The sequence below is a fragment of the Scomber scombrus genome, chromosome 22, assembly GCF_963691925.1.
Source record: "Scomber scombrus chromosome 22, fScoSco1.1, whole genome shotgun sequence".
NCBI lineage: Eukaryota > Metazoa > Chordata > Actinopteri > Scombriformes > Scombridae > Scomber > Scomber scombrus.
In genome coordinates this window covers 12,499,185-12,520,343 of record NC_084991.1, presented here as the reverse complement: position 1 = coordinate 12,520,343, position 21,159 = coordinate 12,499,185, and the positions used below count along the sequence as shown (strand labels likewise).

General features: G+C 42.4%; 1 protein-coding gene across 1 annotated transcript in view; it reads left to right on the top strand.

Moving 5' to 3' along the window:
• Nucleotides 1-941: 941 nt before the first annotated feature.
• celf2 (cugbp, Elav-like family member 2) overlaps nucleotides 942-21,159 on the top strand; it is a 230,866-nt gene continuing 210,648 nt past the window's right edge. The window contains exon 1 of the mRNA XM_062443372.1: nucleotides 942-1,114. Coding sequence (XP_062299356.1) covers nucleotides 1,062-1,114 — 53 coding nt within the window. The 5' untranslated portion in view covers nucleotides 942-1,061. The remainder of the gene's footprint in view (nucleotides 1,115-21,159) is intronic.

The following is a 21,159-nucleotide window of genomic DNA, read 5'->3' as shown; positions in this document are numbered from 1 at the left end:
ATCTGCTGCTATGTTGAGGGGAGGGGAAAAAGAAGAAGAGAGAGTGAGAGAGAGAGAGATAGAGAGAGAGAAAGAGAGAGAAACAGTTATCAACAGGATATGGTGGTGTCAGACAGGAAGTCAGCGCTGACAAGGGCTTGCAGAGAGTGAGATGCTCTGCAGGATCTGCGCTGATGCCTGAAACTGAGTAATTTAAAGGCACAATTCACCCAACAGCTTGTCTGAAATAGGCCTCGACTGTAAAATATGTGACGTAATTGTGGCGGATAATAAAACATTGCATAATTAAATATAATTCATCCTTCCTTCAGGCTGATTAGTGTTATTAGTGGTTTTAAAAGTGATGTAATAAGTAGGAAGAAACTACAAATATATGAAATGAGGCATGTCATATTCTTGTTTTAACTCTTTTCCTCTTTTTTTGGAATCAGTAGTATGATAGCTTAATTTTATCACAATGCAAACCAACTTATGACAATAGATGTCATTTTCTTGGAGTGATCTAACTCCTCTTAAAATCCTCAAACATGAGAAATTAAGTGTGAAAATCCTCCCCACTAACAAAAAATCACCCCTCCAAGGAGATTTAACATTTGAAAAACCAAGCAAAATGACGTCTAGATGAATATGTTTTGCAGTGGGCCGATTTTACAGTGTGCCAGCTCTTAAAAAAAGGTGTGTAAACTCTATCCCCCCCACCCTGTGTATTAAAAAAGATGGGTAAATTAGTTTCCTCGGTGGGATTTACCCTCTTCTCTCCTGTACGTCTCTGCATTTCCAGCAGCAGCAGGCTTTGTACAGGAGGGGGCGGAGAGAGAGAGAGTGAGAGAGAGAGAGAGAGAGAGAGAGAGAGAGAGAGAGAGAGAGAGAGAGAGAGAGAGGGGAGAGAGAGAGAGAGAGAGCTGTGACAGCGCTCATCACCCACTGAACAACCAGGACGGGTTGCATCCGAGCAATCGCTGTCATTCGCAGACGGAGTTTACAGCCTTTGCGCCGCTTTTTCTTTCGATCTTTTTCTGCTGCACCCCTTCCCTCTCCCGGTGCTGCCCAGCCAGTCGACCATGGTTTCTATAATTTCAGACCTGGACCCTCTCAAAAGCTGGAACGTGTTAAGGTAAGCGCCCGGCCAGTTTCTCCACAGCCTCGCCTTTGTGAACGGGGTGATAGCAGAGAGAGTGGGATCGAGACAGAAGTGCGGTGGTGTTTTTTTTGTGGAGAAAATAAGGGTGGGACTTGGTGCAGACAGGAGGTCGCTGCCTTCAGAGCCGTGGTTCTGGCGCTGCGGTGCGTAATTACGCACGGATTGCGCCGTTTGGCTATAATCTGCGCCGTGTTACAGCGCTCTTTCTACTTTCTGAGCTCATCTCCCCGTTCCCCTCTGCTCTGTCATGAGTCTGACGCATGCAAGCTGCTCTGTGTCCGCGTACATCTCATTAACCCACGATGCTGCCCTTGCACAGCGCTTCATCACCATCACATCTCCAAACTTCGTCCATTCCGGTGCAGAAGTAAGAATAACACTCATCTATCAACACCCCACCCACCTCCACCCCTTCTCCCCCCCCCCCCACCCTGCTGATTTGGTCCCTCCAAATGTTGAAGAGGCTCGCACGCTGCCAGAAAAAGTACGCCCCTCCAGGAATTTATCTTGAAACATTTACTCATGGCTGATTGCCTGCAACAGAGCACTTTTAGAGAACATTAAATTTTATCTCCCGAGCTACAAAACATGTTTCCAGTGCTGTTCCAGCAGCACAGTCATTTATTTCTTGGCACAAGGACGCGGTCCTAATACAAATTTGATTCACCTCGTCTCCCGTGAGGTCAAAGGTGAAACTTTTCTAGCTCACAGCACTCTCTTCTTTTATGTTTTGTCAAACAGCTATTAGGCTGCAGGACACAAGGCTACGTCTTGGACCTGCAAATCACTACAAATACATTCACTGTCATTAAGCATCTCAACAGAAAAGCCTATGAATTTAAAAGCTTGTATTTAAAAGGCCTTGTCCCTGAATATTTCAGCCATTTGATAAATAAGTCATTATTCCTTCAACAGACTCGGCAGCGGCAGCAGCAGCGGGGACTATCGCAAATTCTATTTCAGACACTAAGAGAGGAGACAGAACCCTCAACACCCTCATATTATTCTTTTAATGCAGCTTCTCCCATCTTTTATCATTTTTTACCCCCCACACCACCCCACCACCCCACTGCCCTCCATCCCACCATCATCATCCACCAAATCCAGAAGAGAAAATGAGTGGAGTGTAGAACAGGCATATTTCAGTTGAACTGCTGATGGATAGTGGAGGGTGGGGTAGGGTCGGGGTCGGGGGGGGCTGTAAGTGATGTCATTTCCAAACATGCAGTGATGACCATCCAGACTGAGAAATAGGGCATGCAGCTGACCTCACACACACACACAGACACACACACACACACACACACACACACACACACACACACACACACACACACACACACACACACACACACACATACACACACACACACACACACACACACACACACACACACACACAAACACACACACACACACACACACACACACACACACACACATAACTCATAAATAGCGACAGTGGAGACTTTCTCTGTGGACACACTCTCCTCTCTTCTCGGTCTATTTGCTTAATGGGGACAGATCTCCTGGTGTCATTAAAAATGTCACTTTTGACTAATTTTAGCACAGATGACGAGTTCATAATGGACGTATTTTTCCCCTCACGATACCCGCGCTCGCTTTAAAGATGAAAGGTCAAAGGTGAGGATTTATGTTTCAAATGGAGAAAACTTTTGAACCGGGAATCCAAAAGAGAGTTATACCTTTTTTTTTTTCTTCTGTCACCTATTTATAGAAGGCAGAGTTGGAGCAGACGTTAGGAAGGAGGGAAGCGAGAGAGCAATGAAGGAAAAAATGAAGGATAGAAGAGGACAGAGGGGTATTTACCTCCCCTCTGTCTGTCTCCTCTTCTCTTTATTAAACCTTTGTTCTTCCAGATTAGAGGCTGGAGCAGCTGTCCCTCTCCAAAGACAACGCATCTTAATAAAGACCAGCTTACCGCTGGCCCGCCACTCACACTCTCTCGGGGTCACACACACACACACACACACACACACACACACACACACACACACACACACACACACACACACACACACACACATTCACCCACTCGCTCACTCCCTCACACACAGAAACAAGCACTTACACCCACAGACGCGCCTCTCAATCGACTATGATAATGAAGCACCTCGGCGGCGTTCTCTGCGCCGTTCTCTCCCTAATGAGACTCACCTCCGTCACGCTCAGACACATACTTAACACAAACACACACACACTCCTATAATAAACACGCCATTAACAAGAAAGTGTGTATGCGTGCGTGTTGTTGTTGTTTTTGTCGAGCAGCAGAAGCAGTTGAACAAAGGGGAGCGATTAAAAGCACACACACTGTTCCTTATCAAATACTCGATTGAGTTAGATAAATGTTTTCTTCTAAATTTTAACAGTCGCCGATGGAAATGTGTGTTTGTTGCATCCGGGCTGAGCGGCAACGACAATCGACGAGTAGCCCGGTGTGATCGCAGTTGGTGAAAATCGATTTCTGCTGGCAAAAATTTAACAAAATCCCCAAAAAATGAAAATAAAAAATCAATAAATGGTGTTGCATCGTTAAGATTTGAAAACAGGAAAATTATGAAGCAAACTATCGATGCAGATAAAAGATGAGACCTCACTGCTGTAACGCAATTAGATGGCACGATATGCATATTAGCACAATTAGCTGATTAATGCAGCTTTGTGGAATTTGATTTAGTTTAAATGCATCAAGTTAATGCGAGTGACAAATGTGTGTGTGTGTGTGTGTGTGTGTGTGTGTGTGTGTGTGTGTGTGTGTGTGTGTGTAATGCATGCATGTATTTAAAGAAAGTATGGTTTGTTAACTGATCAGCAGCAGGGTGTGTCATCTGTCTGCATTCACCATCCCTGCTTTCTATATACTATATGTGTCTACACACAAACACATACACACACACACATGCACACATACACACACACACATGCACACACACGCACACACACACACGCACACACACACATATAAATGCGCAATCATGCTCCAGAGAAAGCGCAATGGATGGATGTTAGAAATCTGTCCGTGCCTCTCAGGGTGCACGTCACATATCTGAAGTGCAGTTCAGTTATTCCATAATGAGAAACAGCATGCATATTAATTCCATCTGATTACATCCAGCTAACACACACACACACACACACACACACACATGCACGGCAAAGATGAGGTGTGGTCTGTATTCAATTAGAGAAAGGAGAGAGGAGAGCTCAGGTTTTTATTCTGTTACCATCTGGTTAAATCATTGCTGGCTGTGCAGACACAAGAAGTTAAAGATAAGTGTGTGTTTGTGTGTGTGTGTGTGTGTATTTAGAAACACATATAACCAAACTAGTGGTTAAGTTAGGAAACGAGTGCATAATTTTATAGAAAATGAGCATTTCTTTGCGGCTCCGCTTCTCTTCAGGGTCCGTGTTTTCCCTCCGTCGTCCAGTCATCTAAATTCTTTCACCGGGGCAGGTGTGCCATCCCGTAGCTCTGAGAGAGGCGGCAGTGTGAGGGAAGTAAAGGGAATAGCATGAGGCGGTTGAAAGCCAAGGGGGCTTGACCTTTGACCCCACAGTGTTGGTTTTAATTAATCCACTTAAAGAGTTTGTCCGCTTGCATTATGTGTCGCTTTGTATCCCTCTGGACTGCGAGGAGAGCCACAAATCCATCTGCCTAATTACCAAGACTGCTGTTTGAATCGTTAAATCCCCTCTGATAGTGTGTGTGTGTGTGTGTGTGTGTGTGTATGTATGTGTGTGTGGCATGAGTGTGTGTGTGTGTGTGTGTGGTGCTGTATCTATAAGCCGGACCTTTTCTCTATTCAGGATTATACTGGTTTAAACTAAAGGGTTATAGAGTGAAAACATCTCTTAAATGCCAACACTGATATTTTCGGGTTGATGCTGCTGACGGTGGAGTTTCATCTTTAAATATGAGCAATTTCATGCTCAAAAGCAGCATGTTTTGCACAGAATTTCCGCCCTTTTCTGTTGATTTTGTCTGTGGAAGAGATGTTAGAATATCACAGGACACTGAAGTGAAGCTAATAAAACCATCCAATGTAAAACAGGTGCAAGTTTCATGTGATTATCAGAGTTAGAAAATGATTATTTGCGCAAAATCCCCAATTTTACCTGAAAAATCTGAACTTTTCATGAACTCCCCCTCTCTGTCATCCTTTCCTTCTTTCCATCGATGCGTTCTTGATGTCGACAGGACCATCTCTGCCGTCCTCTTTGCCCTGATTTGCTGATTTTTTTGACGCATGTTGAGCGATGCTGACGCTGTTTCAGTCACGTGATGTCCTAACGAGCTATTTTCAGGCGTTTGTTCTGGCCCTTTGACGAACATCAGCCCACTGGTAACACCTTAAATGGCAAAGATGATTATTGCAGTCCTTCGACCCCCCCCCCCCCCCCCCCCGAGAAAGATTTGTTGCCTCGAGCCCAACAGGAGCCGATTTCATTTCGTTTTAAATGAGGGGAAAAGAGCAAGAAGGTTTTAGAAAAAGAACACAAGCAGTAAATTTGCCTTCACATTTTTATTAGAGATAAAGTTTAACCACCTTTGGGAAGTCAAATCCACTTTGTGCTCACTAATTGGAGTCAAACTGATTTATTAAATATAATTTTAAGCAATAATATTTAAGTCATAACTACAGTCTGGATGTTTTTGTGGTGTTTTTAATTTTTTTAACCATCACATCATTTAAGCAAAGTGAAACATAGGGAAAAGCCAGATGACAAGTTTAAATGGAAGTGATGGCATGGCAGCGGGAGGTGGGAGCTGCTGTGGTGCAAACTGAAAAAAAAAGATCATTCTCCACTTCCCACAGCTGTCAGTCAAGGCTTTGTAGCGGAGGAATACAATAAGGCATTCAGCATCGGAGTGACGGAGGCGGACTGGGCGGGCAGAAGGAGAAAGAGAGGCAGGGCTGAATTCCTTCAAACCCCCTGAAATCAGCAAGAGATAATTACATAGTTGAGGCGAGAGCGCGTCACAAAACACAAAAGAGACGGAGGAAAGATGACAGAGAGGGAAGGGGACTGGGAAAAGCTGCAGACAAGCAGGAAAGACTCGAAATTACAGGAGGACACCAAAAGATGAGATGTAGGCGAGACTCTTTCAGGTGTGTGTGATTAAGCGGACTGTGTTTTATTAAAGGTTAGCCCCCTCCTATATGAAAAATAAACATTTAGGATTGAATTAAGGGAATATGGGAAGTCTGTCAAGTACTGTACCTTATACGTGACTTGAGTTTTTGCACTTCCACTAAATTTCAGTGTCAAATATCACACTTTTTACTCCATTGCATTCATCTGATTGCTAGTTACTGTGCAGCTGTACATGCAAATACATAAAAAGAGATGGATTTTTATAGATTAAAGGACTCATTATATTATAGGGCTACAACTGAAGATCGTTTTGATTATCAGTTGATATTCAGAGTAATCTCTCACAGATCCCAAAGTGATGTCTGTGTTTCTATTTCTCATTTTGTCTTAATCCAAACAGCAGTTCTCAACCCCAAATGTAGTCAAGAAAGCAGGAAAATCTTGCTTTTTTGGGGCATTTTCCCTTAAAAAGTGACTTAATTATCATCAAACGTGCTGCTGTTGAATCTCATGTTGATTTACTAATCATTTCAGCTCCAAAACAGCTTATGAGTTTGTTAAAATGAGCACCTCATTGACCAGCTACAACATTAAAAATGCTGCTTATATATTAATGCATCAGTTAAAGTGAAAATAAACCATTAACATATACAGTGAGGAGGTGGTGAGCCACACAGTTCCTCTCACGTCTCATTATCAAATCAGGTAGTTGATAACAGTATTCAGTTGCCTCAATAAGTTTTATTAATTTTCTATGTTCTACTTTAGTATTGCAAATGCATTAAAGTAAAGGGTTTGAATGCCTCTTGCAACTCTGATGATTTTAAGGCAACATTTTCACTGGATTTCACACATGTAGGTATGGAAGTGTTTATTATTCTGGTTTCAGTGGAGAGGTTTCTGGCCTTTTCTGGGCTTGTTTCTTTTTTCTTCTTTCTCCACGCTGTAAAGAGTAGAAGTATCCGGAGAGACTGAATTTTCATCAGGAATGAAAAATGAGGTTTAAATGTATGGTTTCTGTGTGTGATACAGTGATAGAGTTGAAACTTAGGGACTGTTCTGCCTTTATGAGTCAGTCGCAATGCTGCATTATTCTAAAGCCTTTCAAGTAGTGTTGTGTTCACAGGTTATAGCGTGTGCGTGTGTGTGTGCGTGTGTGTGTGTGTGTGTGTGTGTGTGTGTGTGTGTGGACTCTCTGTTCCTGTCCCATCCTCAGCCTTTGTTTCTTTTGATTCCCTCTAAAATGCAGGCGTACAGATCACACACACACACACACACACACACACACACACACACACACACACACACACACACACACACACACACACACTCAGGACATTGTCTGTCTCTTTAAAGTTATTTTTGAATAAAACAGGTGTTGTTGCCTGTTATGGTAGATACAGTAGCCCCCCCTCCCTCCCTCCAAAAGCAAAAGATCAGTTTAGTCAGTCAACAGCAGCCGCAGGGCTTTAAGACACAACTAACAGACCCACACACACACACCTCATATGATGGTGTGTGTCTGTGTGTGAACAGACAGTATATAATCATCATCAGTGAGCATGAGATAACATGACCGCACGTGTAAAACCAACGCTGAAAGTCTCTCTCTCTCTCTCTCTTCTCTCCTCTTTTGTCTTTTTCTTTCTTGCTTGCTTTGTCTTTTTTATTATTTCTGTCCGTTTCTGCTTTTTGATCTGTCTCTTTTCTTTTTATTCTTTTAGTTTTTTTCTTTTTCTGTATACACACTCAGAAACACGCACGCACGCACACACACACACACACACACACACACACACACACACATACACACACACACACGCACACACTTAACACCATTGGCCCAAAGTGACAAATCTGTTTAATAATGCACCACCTGGAGCATGGCACTCTATCTCTATCTCTCTTGCTCACTCTTTCTCTTTCAGCAACCCTCACGCTCTCTCTCTCTTCCACACATACACACAAACACACACACACTAATCATTCCCTCTGGCTGTATTTTACTGCCGTACTTTGTTATAGTCTTATGCTCAAAGGTACTGCTGCCGTGTGCACGATGGCCGGGTCCTCAGTGCGTGTTTGTATGTGTGTGTGTGTGTGTGTGTGTGTATGTGTGTGTGTCCGGTGACACACAGCTGTCTTTGTGCTGTATGGCTTAAGAGACACTAGAAGTATAGAGTCGAGTCTCTCCTCCACCTTCTCTCTTTGCATCCCTCTTTTATCTCTCTTTTATTATTTCTGCTCCACCTCCCAGTCCTTATCTGTAGCAGATTTCCCTTCACTCTCTTCCAACGCGTCGGATCCCACACACATACACACACACACACACACCCTCCTTTTCTTTTTAAAAAAAATTCACAGTGATCCCCTACAAGCATGTAACCAGGGAGCGAAAAAGAGGAAGACGATGGGGGGGAGAGAGAAAGAGAGCAGGGTGACGATGGAGAGAGAGAAAAAAATGAGAGGGAAAAATAGATTCTCTCTCATAAATAAACAGCTTTCGCTTGCAACCCAAACGGAAAGCTTAGCGGAGTGGTGGAGGGGAGGGGAAGAAGAGGAGGATGCGAGGAAAGAGGAGGAAGGGGAGGAGGGATGAGGGGGTGAGAGTCAGTGAAGGAAAGAAAAACATTGGCATTCTGCCCAGTGAAAATAAGCAACAATAAAAAAAAAACCCTAACCAGAAAAAACAAAAGAAAACAAGGAATTAATTCTCTTTTGTGTTTGTGACTGATGGATGCTTAAAGTGAATCCCAAAGAAAGAAAAAAAAATGCAACACTATGCAAGACCAGAGGGGCCAAATGAAAACTGACCAATCAGAGTGAGAGGTTTGCTTTTGCAGGGATCACTTCAATAGGTCAGATTGAAGCAGCGCAGGACCAGAGGCGATCTGTGAAAGAAATCATTACTCTTCATTTGTTCTCCATTTATTGATTTTTTAATGTCTTTTTTTTTGCAATGAATTTGATGAAAATTACAATTAAAGCAATAAATCGAGCAGATATTAGCTTTATATATAAAAAATCCTGATTTGGTTCAATATTCTTGGCGCAATCCATGATGAGCAAGTGCATGTATGTGAACATTACTTTTGCTTTCAAAGGAGACGATCTAAAATAGAGCTTTTTCTCAATGAGGTCTGGCATGAAAACAGTCAAATTTAAACATGCTGAATGACAGTACAAAATATCGACTGTCAGCAGCTTCATTCCAGAAAATATTCGAACAAGCTTTCAGAGACCTGCATCGGTCACACTGCAGAGAGAGAGAGAAAAAATATGGAGAGAAGAGATGGAGAGCTAATGAATTATGGGTGGCCTGTGAATAGAGAGAGAGAGAGAGAGAGAGAGAGAGAGAGAGAGAGAGAGGTCTGTGCTCTGTCGCTCTCTTCCTCCTCCCGGGTTATGGAAGTGTCACGCTGCGATTGTTGCCATGCAGATGGTGACCCTGGAGTGTTGCAAAAGGGAGGGAAGAAAAAAAGCAGAGCAGGGCTTGAGAGGAAAAATACGTGAAAAGAGAGAGACACAGGGTTGTTTTTTTATGCAAACTGGACAGAAGAGAGCAGGAAGGAAGTAAAGCTAATTGACTGCAGACAGCTGTCATTCATCTTAATGCTGATCACTGTCAACACACATAAACTGGTTTTGCTTTACAGGGTAAATCTATCTATAGGCAACTAATGGTGTATTGATCAATTCAGCAATATAGTATGTATCATCAATTCAATCAGATTAGTGAATGATGGAGGTAGGCGAGCCTTTTGTCTGTGTCTTACTTTTTCCAAGCTAACACCCTCGGTTGTCAGTTAAACCTGGATACAGATAGGCTAACGATCAGGGGTCAGAGGTCAGTGGAGATAAAGCAGAGAAGAAATAAAGAAATTGGACTTCTCACATGCAATGTATGCCAAGAAAGGGATTTTCTCTCTCTCTGTCTGTCTCTTCTCTCCCTCACACAAACATTTATGCCTGAAAGGGAACAGAAGCTGCAGGGTGGAGCACCGCTAACGGGAATACCGTGTGATGTAACAACCACAGCTGATTTGCGCCAGATTCCTGAGCTGTCATGTAAAAAGTCTGTGTGAATGAAAAGAAACACGCCTTTTTACTTTTATTTTTACCACAATAAATACTCTTGAAATGATAGCATCTCCTCCTCCCTCATGGGAAAATCCTGAACTCCAGTTGCACGCACTGGCTCACGATTGGCTCCAAACTAGTTGTGATGTCATAAATCACGCTTGGATATACACGCCTTGAATGCAGATTTTAAGCGAGCGCACCCCTTCAGCAGATACATGTGAAAACAAACTCTGCATCATTCTGCACAGTGAAGCTGAAACATCCGAGTGAAAGAGCAAGAGTAAAAACATTTTTTGAGCTGAGGGCGGACTTTAAGTAATGGAGCATAGCACCAGTTTAGGCAGAGCAGTGAAGTCGCTCTTGCATTAGCTCAGTCGCTTCATTCATGCTTCACCATCAGTGTCTCATTCATAAACTGCTCGGCTATCAGCTGATTAGTTGCATCCGATCATATAACAGCTGCCTTTTTAACCTGACACTTAACTACTCTGCTGATTCTCTCATACCAATGCTGTTTGCTGCTGCTGCTGCTGCACTCTACCACCCTGACCTCCTCTCACTCCTTCTTACTCTATCTAATGTCTTCATGTGTTATTTTTAAGTTGAAATCCCTTAAAAACCTGAACATTTGCCACTAAAGCAAACTGCACTTGCTGTAAATGATCACTATCTTGACATGTTAGTCCAAAAACCGAAGCAAAAACACCCAGGACCTCTTCTTAACGTTTACATACTGTTCATATTCTGACTCATAAGTACTCAACACACCAATTAACATTCATAAATTCCCCGTCAGTCATTAATAAGTGATTGATTAATCCTTCTATTTGATTAATCTTATGGAAAAAGACATTTACAATCACTATTTTATAGTCCAGGAGAACGTTTCATAGAATATAAAGAATACACCAACATGTTTGAATGCTGATTTTGGATTTTATTTAAGAGACATAGGTCAAATTTGCACATTTGCATATTTAAAAATGTGTATCAGCTGCACAAAAGTTAGAAAACATGACATCATTTATTTTCATTTTTCTACACTATGGGTCACATTAGGAAAAATACTTTTTACAGCTCTCAAATGTAAAAAATGTCACATTTAACCCTGAACAGTATGCAAAGGGTTAACCTCATTTTGATATTTCATTTCAACACAGCACACAGTGTTTTTTTTCATGTCATGTGATACATTTTTGAAACACTCCAGCTAAGGAAGCTGTGCCATCTTTGTTGTATAGTTCAAACATCATTTTAACAGTCATATTTGACCCATTTTTACATCTGAGAGCTGTAAAAATACACTTTCTTTTAGCCTGGAATGTTATGACTTCCCCCTAATGTGACCCAGAACACACAAAGATGGAAATATTTCAACTTTTTAAAATCATTTTTGTAGCGTTTGACCCAATATGTATCAAAAAAACTTAAAAAATGTTAAGCTCTAAAGGAATATTCAGAGGATTCTGCTCTAACTTTTAAAATGATCAGTGAATCAACGATTACTTCATCATGTGCTTCAACCTTGGACATTTGAGGGTTTCAAAACCCTCAAAAAACCCTCAATGGAGTTTTTAGAAACTCACAGTCATTAAAATACATTTCTTGCCCAAAGAGGAAGTGACACAGCAGTATTCACATTACAACATGTTTCCCCTAATGGCATGTCTCATCAGTCTGTGCTCTGATTGGCTCTCTTATTGACATGTGACTTTGTTATTTATGGCAGTTAAGCATACATTTTGATGGTACTTTTCTCTGATTCATACACATCAAAGTGACATTGGTGCACTTAAATGTCGACTTAAGTTTATTGATTATATATCTGGGGATGGACAAAATAACTCTCAGTGAAGGACTTTTGATTTGAACACTTCACTGCGACTCAACAAAGTTTTACAGCAAGTCCAGTATGGAGAAGTCGTGTCTTACTTCTGCTTGACCTGGCCGAATTAGGCAATTGAAGACCTAAAAAAACCAGGAAAGAAAATGGTATTAAGATGAAAATGTCAAGAGCAGGGAAAAGTGAAGTAGTGAGGTGCAGGACAGAAGCTCGAATAGACACACGGTGTTACTGCAGCTGCAGAAACAGTGTGTGTGTTTTATGGGAGTGGACTGTTGCTTAATGTTCTGCACACAGTCAGATGACTCAAGGAAGCCCTGGAGCAATCATGGTCATTACATCTCATACTGTGTGTGTGTGAGAGAGAGAGAGGGAGAGATGTATGCTTCCTGTTGTTGTTGAGTTCAGTGTCAATTATATTCAGGTTCTTCATTGGCACATTTAAAAGAAAGGTTCACAATTGTTGAAGGATGTCTGAAAATAATAATAACCTTGAGCACTGTAAGAGCTTTTTCTTGCTGTCATCACTCCCTCTCTTTCTTCATACTGGCCATTTAAAGATTCATCCTCACTGTGCTCTCATTGTAAGTGATGGGGGACAAAAATCCACAGTCCTTGTTTGTGCAAAAAATGTATTTAAAAGTTGATCTGAAGCTAATATGAGGCTTTGGCACCCTAAGTTAGAACCTTTTTTAGTATAAATTCCCCACTGCTCATAAGGGGGAAATAAGAGATTAACTTTTAACCCTCCTGTTGTCCTGGAGTCAAGGAAGGAAGAGAGGGAGGAAGAAGGAAGGAAGAAGGAAGGAAAGGAGGGAGGAAGGAAGGAAGGAAGGAAGGGAGGAAGTAGGAAGGAAAGGAGGGAGGGAGGAAGGAATAAGGAAGGATGGAAAGGAGGGAGGAAGGAAGGAGGGAATGAAGGAATGAAAGGAGGGAGGAAGGAAGGGAGGAAAGGAAAGATGGAGGAAAGAAGGAAGGAAGGAAGGAGGGAGGGAGGGAGGGAGGGAGAAAGGAAAAGAGGAACGGAGGGAAGGAAGGAAAGAGGGACAAAGGAAAGAAGGAAGGGAGGAAGGAAAGAAGGAAGGCAAGAAGGAGGGAGGGAGGAAGGAAGGACAGAAGGAATGAAGAAAGGGGGATGGGGGAAGGAAAGAAGGAAGGGAGGAAAGAGAGAGAAAGGAAAGAAAGAGAGAAGGAGGGAGGAAGGACAGACGGAAGGAAGGAAGGAAGGAAGGAAGGAAGGAAGGAAGGAAGGAAGGAAGGAAGGAAGGAAGGAAGGAAGGAAAGAAGGAACAGTCAAAACAGACAGGGTCAATTTCAACCGGGAGGATGACACGAAGGTTAAATACACCATCAGGAATTGTGGATTTTCCCCTCATCTCTTTGAATGGTCAACATCAACATGAGGAATGATTACAGCAAGAAATAAAATAAAAATATCTATGTTAATTTGAGCTTAAAAACTGTCAACATATCCTTTAAAGTCATACACAAAATGTTGGGGGAACATTGCCTCGCTTTAACTCCCTGGAGACTCACCCCAACTTTAACCATAACCACTACTTCATTTCATGCCTTAACTTTCATCAAAGAAATAAAGCGCCAGCCCTCGAGTTTTAAAAGTTTACCTTGTGGGGACATGCTCTCTCTTTTTGATGTAATGTGCGTGCACAGATTTATGTATATCCCACAATGTGATTAATACAGCTACACACAAACACACGCAGCAGGAGCTGTAAATCCTGCCCTCGCGGCCTTCAGTGTACAGTATGTCTGGCTTTCTTTCTCGTAACCTTGCTTATTTCTTCTCTTCTTTTTTTCCCTTCCTTCTCTCCCAGGACCGCATTGCTACTGTTTTAAACAAAGCATCTTCGAATCTTTTGTGTGCTTCCCTTTGACATAATCCTGGTGTCTGTTGCCGTGGTTACACTGTCTTAATGTGCCATTGATGTGACTGTATGTATTAAAAGCATCACTGACTCCCGGCAAAACTTTAAATGTGTTTTTCTCTATCTCTCCTCCTTTTTCTCTCACTCTTTCTCTCTCAACCCTGTGACTGTCGTGTTTTCTTTGTGTGTCAAACGAGAACACAAGTGCACTTGTCTGTGCCACTTTCTTATTGATCGCATTTAAGTGATAGTGGGTTATTTTTGGATTGCAACTGATATCTGATATCTTCTACTATCTTCCAATTTAAATTTGACTATTTCCCCCTGTGTGGAAACCTTTTTAGAAAGAGCAATTTGGGCAATCATGGCACAATGAATCTCTCCATTAAAACCAGTAGAAATGATCCTATCAAAATGTGGAATTAAGAGTCATATCGGAGTTTCAAACAACAGACAACCAACCTGTTATTAATCAGATCTGAGCTGAATGTGTGATCAAAACAGATTTATCAATGTAATCCTGCTGTGTGTGTGTGTGTGTGTGTGTGTGTGTGTGTGTGTGTGTGTGTGTGAGGTGTCATTGTGTTATTATTCCAGTCTGTGTCATATCTTGTGGCTGTATACAAATTGAATGTGCAGGCAATGAGCTCCACCGCCGCAACATTATGACAACATTTCATCTCATCCCCTCGACGCTGCGCTTTGGAAGATGACGGTAATTTGGACGAGATGTTTCGAGGCCTTGGGTTCCCCTCCCCCCCCTCTTCTCCTCCGCTCGCCCGTCGGTTCCCCAGTGCACTGCAACATTAAGCGAGACTGGAGCGTGAACGTATGGCCGGCTATTAAATGGCAATCACACACAGAAGAGAGCTCTTTTATAAACGAACACATTTCTGCTTAATAGCTCTTGGAGCAGAGTCGTCCAAATATGACATTTCGAATAAAAGCCCTCCTGAACACCAGCGCCTGTTAAAAATCTTTGCTGAAATCTCTCAGTTTGTATGGTTTTTTAAATTTTTTTTATGTGATGTGGGTCAGAGTAAAATCTGGATTGCCCCATGAAATTCTCAGTTTAGTTATGTGATCTTGCTTTTAAGATTACACGAGTTGTGTAGAGCAGCAGGAATTTCTGGCATCCTCTAATAGTGTCATGCACAGTTAACTCGCCGTACAGCTCCCGTGGTTGATGTTCCAGGCCGCTTGCAGCACCAGCTATGCCCGGTGGCAGCACTGCAATCTGGAAAACATTGAAATCCTTCTCTGGTCTTTGTCCCAAGATTACTGGAACCTCTCGCCCCCTAATGGCTGCTTGAGGGTGGAGTTAATGCCATCAGCGGGGCTCTCTAGTCACCCCTGGGAGTCCCCACTCCACCCTGCCCCATTAATTTCAAGTGCTACTCATATACTTGGCCCCCTTTACTTTCCATCTCTCAGCCCCCTCCCTCCCTCCTTCCATCATCACCTTGGTGTGCCCAGCCCAATCTCGGCGCTCTCCTGGCTCATTTTGAGCTGTAATTGGACAGGACTCTCAGGGGACGGTCGTCAGCACGCCCCAGTGCCTCGCGTCCCATCTCCAGAGTGGAAATGCGCCCGGCCATGGTCGATAAGCAGTGCTCCTCGTCAGTCCAACATTCCCTACTCTGCTAACTTTGATATGACTAGGCCTCACTTTTAAACAAGTGTTCTCTAACAGATATGAACCTCCACATGCCTCACCTTTTTGTCAAAAACCCCCTATAGAAAAATATATTTTTTAATGCAAATTAAAAGATCTGGCAGTGCGAAAAGAACATCTCCATCTGTTTCCAATGCAAATGAAAGATTTAAAGATGGATTTTTTTTTTTTTTTTACTGATTCTAGTGCATTGACTGGTTTCATTGTCCCATTTAAGATGAAGACACACTTTCTTAAAAGAAGTTGATTTTTATTGAAAACAACTTAGAATATCCTTATTGCATCATAATCTCATTTTACATGTTTAAGGAAAATGAAAATTTTAGGCAGAAGTGATCAAAGAGGAATAAAATTTGATTTCAGAAAAGACTTTTTTTTAAAAACAGCTTAAAAAACTTTCTTTCCTTCTATGATAATGATTTGATGAAGATATTTTTGTAAAGTTTTTAACTGTTAACGTATAAGAAAGTGGCCTCTGGAAAACGTTTTCTTTCCACACCTGTGAAGCCTCTTAGATTTCACGGAGAACCACAGGCTTAACTGCATGAATATGTGAGTGATGTCCTGCATTTTCATCTCAGAAAACACCTTATTACATTTATCCAGTGACTGCATCAGGCACCAATGTGATTCTGCCATCCTGCCGGTGCCATCTGTCTCTCTCACCACTCACCATTGAAAACAGAGCATTCTCTTCAATCTGTCTACAAATAACACAACTTTGCTCTTTCAAATTGCATGCAACTCATACGCCCAAGTCCAATTTTGCGTGCACTGGATAACGCTAACCCATCTTTCCCAGGGAAGTGATGTCAATGTAATGTGACTTTTGGCAAAACATTGCAAAAAACAGCAGGACAGCAGTGTTTGAGATCAACAACTGGACATCTTCAACATCACATTGAGCATTTTAACCGTCTAGTCAGGTATTTTAACCAGAGGTATTCAGCGTTTAGTCAAGTTGGGACATTTGTACCTCATTTTACTGTTTTAACCCAAACCATGATGCTTCCCTAACCCTAACCAAGTGTTTTTTTGTGCCGAAATTTAACCAATAGCGTCAAATGACACAGAAAAGGACTAAAAATGCAGCGTTAAATTGGCGTATGCACTGCACGCAATTTGAAAGTGTCAAGTCGTGTTATTTGTATGCAGATTGTGAGACCGTGTTGGACAGTTATATATCTGCTGGTGGTGTGTTTGGATCTCTCCCAGTTGCCAGCTTTCCCCTCCAGCAGCATTTGTGCTGGTAATCTGTCATATGAGCCCATCTCATCAGAGAGGCAGAGGAACATTTGGAAGCTGCGAACAGAGAGGCAGAATAACACCCTAAAAGCTTCCTCCTCCTTCTCTCTTATTGCCCACAGCTCAATTCCAACTATCTCAAATCTTTCTCCTTATCTCTTCTCCTTTATTGCTGAAGCTTGACAGGCACCTGACAGTTGAGAAAAAAATGGTGTGAATTGGGGCTGACCCAAAGTGTTGGCTGTCAGTGTATACCTGCAGCTCCCCCCAGAGGCTGGCCACACTCTGGTTGAAAGATGCTTTTCAGTGAGCGTGTTGTTTAATTTTGCCTTGATGATGAAGTTAGTTTCTTTGTCTCTGCCCATGAGTTCGCGCTGTAGAGCCCTCAGACAGTCTCAAAACATCCAGTTCTATATAATCACTCTCACTGCTGACCTGTCCTCTCACCGGTTCGGCGACAATTACCAGCTGAATACCTGATGTGCGTGTGTGTGTGTGTTTGCCTGTTACCAAGTAGAAAAGAGAAGAAGTCAGGGGCTGAGTATGTGTGTGTGTGTGTGTGTGTGTGTGTGTGTGTGTGTGTGTGTGTGTGTGTGTGTGTGTCGGAGCTGTATTGGCATTCACACGCCAGCGGATGAAAGCGACGGCGCCGTTAATAATTGAAAGAGTACTTAACGACAGGAGCGCTGCCCTCGCAAGACAGCTTTTAATAACCAGGAAGGTTTCATATTTCTAGTTCTCCTCTTTTTCATCTCTGCCCCCTCCCCTCCACCGCCGCCTCCCCCACCTCCTGCCTGCTCCTCTCTTCTTCTTTAGAAGCTTTCTCAGCTCTATTCACAGGAGCAAAGGAACGCCTCTGAAGAAGTATCTGTCTGCCTTTTAAAAACATAGCTGAAGAAAAGGTGTGTGTGTGTCTGTGTGTGTGTATTTACACTATATAAGTGGGGCACATTGTGTTGGAATGGATAGCGTACCATGCCTATTGACAGGGAAGTCTATTTATTACGTGTTCCACATTATCCCTCTGTCCCTGCTGTCTAGTTGAGAGATATGTATTTGTTTATGGAGGCGCTTCGTCTCTACTCTTAATGCGCTTGCCGCTCACCCTCATTAATTCACTTGATGGTCTTTGATTTGCCGGGCATCACTAAGTCGCATTAAGAAATGTATTTCCCAGCTCTTACTTAACGACGCTTCCAGAACGAACGCAATTAAATGCACATTTAAATGCTCGAGGTTTCCCTCTAAATTCATGAGCAGAGACAGGCGCTTGATTAGCGCCCCGCAGAAAATTAAGCAGCCGCGGAAAGGTGATGCTGAGCTTTTTGGTGAATGCCACCTTACTTAGTGCACTTCTCTTTCTGATAGTGTTTCTCTCGTCCTGATAATAGGAAGCTAATAAATGCTTTTGCTGTCGTAATTTATGTGGAGAACAAGGTCATGATGAGCTGTTACCTCCAACAGGTGGTGCTGTATGTGATTTCATTTGGATTCGTCTTCTACACATGATTGATTCTTTTAAAGGGTCAGCTCACCGAAATTATTAAAAAAAAAAAACACATTTTCTCACTCTACCCTAATGGGATTCAGCAATACAGGTCGTTCGGTTTCATTTGCCCAGGAATGTGAGTGGAAGTGAGTTTTCTGCTCTGAAATGTGTCATTTCAGAGCGTCCCGTCTACTGTGGATAATCCACAGACCTCTCTGTGGACAGTTTTTATAGGAAAAGTTTGACAGTAAAGTCATCCAGAGTGTCATGGACTGTGATTTTTAAAAGAGAGCTTGCTTTTTAAAAGGTAGCTTTTCAATCCATTCACCTACATTGTATTGTTGTGGCAGGAATCTGCACCCTTGAAATGTCCCCAGTGTGTCTGAAAGCTCATCAGACACTCATATTCACACACTCTGGGTAAACTAGAGTCTTTTGTCCACCTGTCTGGAATAAAACTTGAACTTCATGAGATATTCAGAGTAAAATTAAACATTAGCTCTCACATAAATAAACATTGGCATCAGATAGAGAATATTTTAACCCACCTTAATGCTGATTTAACGCAGATAAACCACATAAGGCAGCACCGCAACAGCTGGCCCTTTTTACAGTCATGTACTGACATTCGGTATGCAGGCACTTGTGGTATGATATCTGACACTCTAAGCTATATCATAAAACACTGTTCCACCCCACCGAGTGTATAAAAACAGTGTGCTCAGTGAACGACTGCATGAATGAATGAATATGCAGAGGTTGTTAACACATTTTATTCATTCATTCTGTCTCTCATGATGGCATTTTCCCCCCAATTTGTGTTCACCCATCTCATTTGCATGTATCCATACCTCTTGAGCTCTGCAGCTGAATGGGCCTAATTGAATAGTTGATCACATATTAATCTAATTAGTGTGGTTCAGTCGTGGTCATTGTGCGCAGAATTCATTTCTTCTGTCTTGTTATTGTGTTCTCTCAGGCCGGAGGCTGTCAGTGGCCCCAGATGGTTTACTGTAGCTAGCGCCACTGATCTAACAGGGGGCTTCTCCTTTTGTCTCTGGATCAGACTTCCATACTGCACTCTGATCACAGCTATGACAGAGAGAGAGAGAGACAGAGAGAGAGAGAGTCAGAGAGGAAGACAGCAGAGTAGAAACAAGGGATTAAGAGGTGGTGAGACAGATAAAAAAAAAGTTAGGGAGAAAAAAGAAGAAAGAAAGAGGCAGAGAAAGATAGGACCATTACCGTCGAGGGTGATCATCACCATATCCGAGTTTTCCATGAAAAGGCAACAAGTGGGGCCTAATGGGAAATATGCAGATGTATGCAAATGTGTGTTGGATGGGTCGCCCAGAGGCCCAGTGGGAGATTAAAGCTCTTTGGGATGGAGAGGGCTGTGAAGAAGACTAGCACTGTGAGCTCGATGCTGCCATATTAAACAGTGACAGCCAACTGTGGACCCAAAGTAGGCCTTGTTTTCTCGCTCATCACCATCAGTGTCAAATGCTAGATTCATGCTGATGGTAGCAGACTCTAAAGTGATCTGTCACACTTTATTGGTAGCCACGTGATCCCTGGCAGACATCTTTAAGGGGAAACTCTGACGATTTTTCAACCAGTATTGTGTCATTAAATGCAAATGAAGCACGTTAAACATCCCTCCGTGATGCCTGCACCCAGAGGTCCTCACTAATTTGCCTGCAAACGTCTGCGAGGTGACGCAAAACCAACATCTGGCGCACATCCGTGACTGTTTCAGAAGCAGGGCCTTTTGACTGCGGGCAAGCAGTCCGCCTTTTCAATTCAGTTGCGCTGCTACTACAGTAATTACGTCAGCATAATCGAATAAACGCCTTAAGTGTCAGAGCCAAAAGACGACGTAGATGCGCCTAGTGGGATCAAGCTGTTAGACTACAAACTACGTGAAATGTAGATCTTCTGAAACACTTGTGTCTACCATGTTACGCCAGCAATCAGTAAAAGCAAACACAGAAGTATTACACTGCTAAATAATTTAAAATATCAGTATATTTAGAAGTAAACAAGTTTCATGATAAGAGGCCGAATATTTTCTTTTGGAAGAGGAATTGACCACCAGACCGGAGCAGCGTTACAGCTGCAGCTAAGCTAAGATGCCACATTTCTGCATGATTCATCCAGAGGAGCTAAATCTAGAATAGAGAATATTCTATATATATTGTAGAATAGAGAAAACTAATCACTGTAACAAACTTTGCATTGCTTTGGTAAACTAGCACAACAGCGACTGTGCTAGCTGTAACTTGCGGCTGCATCCAGCGACACTGTGCAGCATGCGTTAAGATTGCATTGATCCACATAACGTAACTGACTCCAGCGCGCCGATGATCCTTGTGCACCAGTACGATATATCCATTCTCAATCAGAAAAACACTTGATTGACTGAAAATAAGCCTAAGTTAAGAGATATAATGCTGCTGCACACTAACTTTGTCTGCTCTGTTGACTGTAAACATATCATTAGTAGAGTCAGATCTGATTGGACTAGACGCACAATGCATTCTGGTTGGAGTGATCTCTAGTCATAGGGCACCAATTTCAAAAACAATTGGACATTTCTTCTACATAGGTGGCCTAGTTTGAAAAAATCATCATATTCACAGCGGTGAATTTCAATTTCAATTTCAATTTAACAGT